This window comes from Xiphophorus maculatus, chromosome 5 (assembly GCF_002775205.1).
Source record: "Xiphophorus maculatus strain JP 163 A chromosome 5, X_maculatus-5.0-male, whole genome shotgun sequence".
Taxonomy (NCBI): Eukaryota; Metazoa; Chordata; class Actinopteri; order Cyprinodontiformes; family Poeciliidae; genus Xiphophorus; species Xiphophorus maculatus.
In genome coordinates, this window is record NC_036447.1 from 23,133,519 (window position 1) to 23,140,189 (window position 6,671).

Consider the following 6,671-nt stretch of genomic DNA (forward strand, 5'->3'; position numbering starts at 1 on the left):
AAATCAACCCAAATTATTATACATTTTCAATTTAATTACGGAAGTGAATTTTAAATGATCTTGTACTTAAATGATCTTCACCTCTAATTGACTTAATCTGTTAAATTGACATTGTTCTTTCCGACTTTGCAGACGGGTCTACATATCATACCTCGACAGTATTCACTTCTTCCGACCCAGAGTTCTACGAACAGCGGTGTACCATGAAATTCTCATTGGCTATCTTGAGTATGTCAAAAAACTTGGGTAAGTCCTACATTTTTTATTTGATAAAATTGATAAAACAAATAAAAAATGTTTCCTACCGGAGCTGCTTAGTGATATGAGCTTTGGTCTGTGCGGTTCTGAAGTTACACGCAGGGCCACATCTGGGCGTGTCCGCCCAGCGAGGGAGACGACTACATCTTCCACTGCCATCCTCCAGAGCAGAAGATCCCCAAACCGAAGAGACTGCAGGAGTGGTACAGGAAAATGCTGGACAAAGCTTTTGCTGAGAGGATCTTGCATGACTACAAGGTAGGTAAAGGTTCTTGGAGAGGACGACGTTAATGGCAACACTTTATGTCAAAATCATCATTTTTAATTATTGATCAAAATTTCCTACGTCTTTTCCGCAGGACATCTTCAAACAGGCGACTGAGGACCGGCTGACCAGCGCCAACGAGCTGCCGTACTTTGAAGGCGACTTTTGGCCCAACGTGTTGGAGGAGAGCATCAAGGAGCTGGAGCAGGAGGAAGAGGAGAGGAAGAAGGAGGAAACCACTGCGGCCACGGAAACTCCAGAGGTACCGTCGCTTAGTGAGAAACTTACAAATATTTGAACCTTAATCCCTTAAATTTCTCTTTTGAATTGATGAAATTATCGCTACAACTAACGATTATTTTGATTATTGATTGAGCTGTAGATTATTGACAATTAATCGGATAAAAAAATTTGGTACGTCCTGCATATACTTCAAATAAGCCTATATTAGAAATGTATCAATAAAATGGGAGTAAACAAAATCCTTCTTTTAAAAAAGAAAAAATTTTTGCCTAAAATGTCAGAAAATGTGATGGTTTATGCATCAGTAATGAACAGAGTAATGGTGGCATGGAGAGGTTTTTGTGATCAGAGTCTGTCCTCTAACGTCTAAATGTTGTCCCTCAGGGTACCCCGAGTGACAGCAAAAACGCCAAGAAGAAGAACAACAAGAAGACGAATAAAAACAAGAGCAGCGTGAGCCGAGCCAACAAGAAGAAGCCCGGGATGCCGAACGTAGCGAATGATCTGTCCCAGAAGCTGTACGCCACCATGGAGAAGCACAAAGAGGTCAGCTTGTTTTTAAAAGGTTTTCTTACCAGATTGATGCTTAAATGCTCTCTGTCCAATCTGACTGGACTTGAGCAGGAAAAAAAAAGTGTCTTCTGAAACAATCCATGGAACTGGATGTAGGTATTTCAGCTTGATATCATTTTCTATTACTTAACATTTGTAAACATCTTGTAAATTTCCTTTTTGGGGAGCGGGAGGGTTTAGTATAAGAAAACAGGTAAACTGGCTGGCTGCTCACAGAGCTGTCTCTAAGCAAAAAACAGAAAGTTCAATGAAAAGAAAATTTGTGATATTGTGTCGTAACTTACCTTTTAATTTAAATGTGTTTTTGTTAATCCTTAGTATTTGTAGCATTTTTATTTTATTTGCCTTTTTAAATTAAATTACTGAAAAAACTTCCTAATATAACTCAAATTCATTGCAAAACTAAGTTAAGACTCCAGCTGACGGCGCTGTGCCTTTAAACGGCAAGTCTGTACTGTTTTGGATTGATTTACTTCTTTTTCTTTACGGATTTTTTATTCTTAGGTGTTCTTTGTGATCCATCTTCACTCTGGCCCCTTGGCCAACACCCTGCCGCCCATCGTTGACCCGGACCCCATGATCTCCTGCGACCTGATGGACGGCCGGGACGCCTTCCTGACCTTGGCGAGGGACAAACACTGGGAGTTCAGCTCCCTGAGAAGGTGCAAGTGGAGCACCATGTGCATGCTGGTGGAGCTGCACAACCAGGGACAAGATCGCTTCGTCTACACTTGCAACGAGTGCAAACACCACGTGGAGACACGCTGGCACTGCACTGTGTGTGAGGTGGGTCACTCTTTTGTTTGTTTCTTTACGTCTTGTTTCAAAAAGCGTCCACTGGAAGCAGAATTTTGTTTGAGGTTAATGTTCCCCCCTTAACTTAGAGACTTTAACATGCTTCTGTTAGTTTATAAATCACAAAATGGCTTAGAAACAAAACATTTTAATGTTCTGAATACACAGGAACCAAACATGCATTCAACTTCTATGCACCACAAATCTGGAACAAACTTCCAGAAAACTACAAAACTGCTGAAACACTGAGTTCCTTCAGATTAAGGCTCAAAACTCACTTGTTTAGAGTTTCTATAGATTAAAAACAAATTGGAACATTGATAAATATATTTCATGATTACTCTTGATTATTTTGATTGGCATTTGACAAAACGTAAAACGTTGCTTGCTTCATAATTGGTTATTTTTATTTTTTGTTATACAAAGCACTTAACTAATCTGAACACGTCACCATTTTGGTAGCCTCAAAAAATTCCAATTTTCTGACTTTATAATGGTAGTTTAAGTTATAGAAATTGTGATTACTGTACTTTCTGAACTACAAGTTGATCTGGAGTATAAGTCACACCAGTCAGAAATGTGCCACAAAGAGGAAGCAATATTATGACTCAGTGTGGCTAGTCGAACGAGCCAAACTGCGACTTATAGTGCAGAAAATATGGTATGCTAATACTATTTGACAAAATATGTTTGTTGCTTGTTTCATGATTACGTTTTTATGATGTAAAGCACTTTGAGCTGCCTTGTTGCTAAGATGTGCTGTATAAATAAACTTGACTTGACTCACCTGTTATTTTCTCTGCTTCAGGACTTTGATCTGTGCATTAGTTGCTACAACACGAAGGGCCACGAGCACCAGATGGTGAAGTGGGGTCTCGGCCTGGACGACGACAACAGCCAAAGCGGCGAAGCCTCCAAAAGCCCGCAGGAGAGCCGGCGTCTGAGCATCCAGCGCTGCATCCAGTCTCTGGTCCACGCATGTCAGTGCCGCAACGCCAACTGCTCTCTGCCGTCCTGCCAGAAGATGAAGAGGGTGGTGCAGCACACCAAGGGCTGCAAGCGCAAAACCAACGGGGGCTGCCCGGTGTGCAAGCAGCTCATCGCATTATGCTGCTACCACGCCAAGCATTGCCAGGAAAACAAGTGTCCGGTCCCGTTCTGCCTGAACATCAAGCACAAGCTCCGACAGCAGCAGCTGCAGCACCGGCTGCAGCAGGCGCAGTTGATGAGGAGGAGAATGGCCACCATGCAGGGCCGGACCATGCCGCTGCCGTCCCCGCCCGCTGCCGCCGCGCCCAGCACTCCCACATCCCACGCCCAGCCCAGCACTCCTCAGACGCCGCAGCAGCCGCTGTCCAACCAGCCGCCGACGCCCAACTCGGCGGGCGTCACATCCCCCACCTTCCCCGGCGTGCCGCGAGCGGGCCCGCCTCAGGCGAGCGTGTCGCAGGGCAAGCCGGGCCCCCACGCCTCGCCCCTGCATCAGCAGCAGTCTCCTCTCCCTCAGCCGCCTCAGCAGCGCCAGCAGCAGGCACCTCTTGCCGCCATCAAGATGGCGCACCACATAGAGATGATGGCGCAGGCGCAGCAGAACCAACAGAACTACAGGGTCAACATGAATGGCCTACCCATGACCCCCCAGCAGACGCAACAGCAGCGCATGGCTCAAACCATGCAGATGGTGGCGGGGCCCCGAGGCCCCCAGGTCATGCAGCAGCCCAGTTTGGGGCAGTGGCCCGCAGCCGCCGGCCCCATGCCGGCTCAGAACCAACAGCCAGGCGTGGTTCCAAACCAGAACACGCCGCAGCAGGCCATGAGCATCCAGCGAGCCATGATGGCGCCCGGGCAACAGGGTCAGCAGAGGATGCTGATGCCGCAGCAACCAGGTCCGCGGCCGCAAACCCCCCAGAGAACAGGCACCATACCCCCGAACGCCCTTCAGGACCTCCTGCGCACCTTGAAGTCCCCAAGCTCCCCGCAGCAGCAGCAGCAGGTCCTCAACATCCTGAAGTCCAACCCGCAGCTAATGGCAGCTTTCATCAAACAGCGGACAGCCAAGTACCACGCGAGCCAGCCGCAGCCGCAGGCTGGTCAGCCACAGCAGCCTCAGCAGCAGCAACCCGGCATGCCAGCGATGCAGACTATAGCCATGCAAGGCGGGCCGGTGCAGAGGGCGGCGATGCCCCCTCAGCAGCCGCAGCAGGCTCCAGTGCAGGGCATGGCCCAGCTGGGCTCAGGGCAGCTGATGAACGCAGCTCACAACGCCAACCCGCAGATCCAGGAGCTCTACCGCCGGCAGCTATTGCGACAGCAGCAGCAGCAACAACAGCCGCAGCAGCAAGGGGTGATGCCGCAGGGTCACCTCGGTCAGTTTCCCAATCAGCCACAGGGAACTTCTGTGATGTACTCCCACATCCGCATGCAGCAGCAACAGCAGCAGCAGATAGCCATGCAGCAGGCGGGCGCTGCTGGGGCAGGGGGCGTAACTATGGGTCAGCTCCCACCAATGGCCCAGATGGCCCAACCCGGGATGAGCATGGACTCCGCTCAGAACCTGCTGCATCAGCGCATGCAGCAGCAGCAACAGCAGGCACAGCTCCCCCAGCAGCAGCAGGCCGTCCTCAAGCAGCAGATGGGCTCCCCGGCCCACCCGAGCCCCATGAGCCCCCAGACCCACCTGCTGGCCGGCCAAGCTCAGGGCGCCGCCCACCTCTCTGCCCAGCCAGGACTGGCCAATGCCCTCGGCAACCAGGTCCGCTCCCCGGCACCCGTCCAGTCGCCTGCGCAGCAGCAACAGCCGCCGCCACATTCCAGCCCCTCGCGGCAAGTTCAAAACCAACCGCAACCCTCGCCGCAGCACCCGGCCCTGCCGCACTCGGGGTCGCCCCACCCGGTGCTGGGCGGCCCGCTACAGTCGCTGGAGCAGGGACACCTGGGGACACCGGAGCAAAGCGCCATGCTGCCGCAGCTCAACACGCCCAACAGGGGGGCACTGAGCAGCGACTTGGGGCTGGTGGGTGACGCCACGGGGGACACGCTGGAGAGGTTCGTGGAGGGGTTGTAGCATTTTGTAACTGGGAGCAAAAAAGAACTCTTTTCTCTCCCAGTGCCCCTCACCTCTACTCCCCAGTTTCCCTCTCGGACTCTTTACCCCACCAGAGGGCTTCGTTCGTTTTTTCTAAGATTGAGAACGTTTTCGTTTTGTACTGACATGTAAAAAGTTTCAGCTGTTTTTGGGGGGGAGGGCGGGAGGAGACTAAAAATAACCTCGGTCAAGAAACAAACTGTTCTTGGGAATGTAATAGTTTCCTAAACCCGAAGCGTCGGGTTTGTTTTTCTTTTCCTTAAAATGTTTGAGGAATTTGCAAGTTTTCTTCATAAAATAAAATTAAATCACAAAGAATATATTTTTGGTTGAGACCAAATGTGTTCCGTACTCAGTTTATTTTCATTTGTGGTATGATTTCATGCCTTCTTTTTTTTTTTTTTTTCTTTTTTTTTTTTAGAAAAATGTAAAATTGCATTATACCTTTCATATCTTTTATTTTGTACCGTTTTATTTTTTTTCTTTTTTGAAAAAAAAGTCATGCGTTTTTGTGTTAAAACTGTAAAAATATCTTTTTTGTCTGGGAATCGGGACAGGTTTGTTTTTTCTCTTCGCGAGCTGTCATTCCTGGCAATTGTAATCTAGCATTGTACCATTACTGCGAGACGATGCATTCAGGGACGGCAACGGCTCCCCCTTTTTTTTTTTTTTTTTACTTTTCGTTGTGCGTGTTTATGAAGAGCACTCGGTCGTATTAAAGTAGGAGCTGGCCTGCGGCAGGCTGCGTATTCGCTGGCATGTATGCAGGCGCACATGAAGACACTGATGCACAGACCCTCACCGTCACTAATAGGAACACTGCTCTGAATGAGTTTTCACAGAGGACTGCGGACTTCAATCTCAAATTGGAAAAAAAAAAATAAAAAAATTCTTCTGCTGGTGTAGAAAGTTGTTGGGTTTGACTAAAAAAAATGAGAAAATTGTCATACCTTTTTATTTTTATTTTTTTCCCCTTGTCATACAAATGTAAAGTGTAAAGAGAGCGTGAGAAAGAGACCAGCCCCCTAAGCTGAGGTGGAATGATAACAGGTTGTTTTGCAGAAAACGATCTCAGATGATTCCCAAAAGCCCCAGGTTTTACACTAAAGTTGTGAGCTATCAACGGGTGAAAGGGCAACATTTGAGATTCACCGTAAGGAAAGCTTCATTGTCATCAACCTTCGTTCCTCTCACAAACACTTGAATTTGGGGGGATTTCCTTTTTCTCCTATTGTAAATCAAGCTATTAAGCAAAATACTATAAATATAAGGAAGAGAGAATGAAATCACTGTATAAACTGGTAAAAGATTCATTTCTTACTTATATACCATATTGTTTAATAAACTGTGTGCAACAGAAGAACGCCAGTACTCTGTTGACTGAATGAGGCAATACTTTTACTGTTGGTGTGTGTCATTCATTTCAGTGCAACTTTTCTGTCCTTTAGCATC

General features: G+C 47.9%; 1 protein-coding gene across 6 annotated transcripts in view; it reads left to right on the forward strand.

The window, feature by feature from the left end:
* LOC102221134 (CREB-binding protein-like) overlaps positions 1-6,614 on the forward strand; it is a 39,289-nt gene extending 32,675 nt beyond the window's left edge. For 5 of the 6 annotated variants that reach the window (XM_023333343.1, XM_023333344.1, XM_023333348.1 and 2 more), the window contains 6 exons: positions 133-246; positions 351-516; positions 618-785; positions 1,151-1,312; positions 1,844-2,125; positions 2,943-6,614. In XM_023333343.1, the coding sequence (XP_023189111.1) occupies positions 133-246; positions 351-516; positions 618-785; positions 1,151-1,312; positions 1,844-2,125; positions 2,943-5,198 (3,148 nt within the window). In that variant the 3' untranslated portion in view covers positions 5,199-6,614. The remainder of the gene's footprint in view (positions 1-132; positions 247-350; positions 517-617; positions 786-1,150; positions 1,313-1,843; positions 2,126-2,942) is intronic. The other variant, XM_023333345.1, reaches the window with a different exon arrangement.
* Positions 6,615-6,671: the final 57 nt, after the last annotated feature.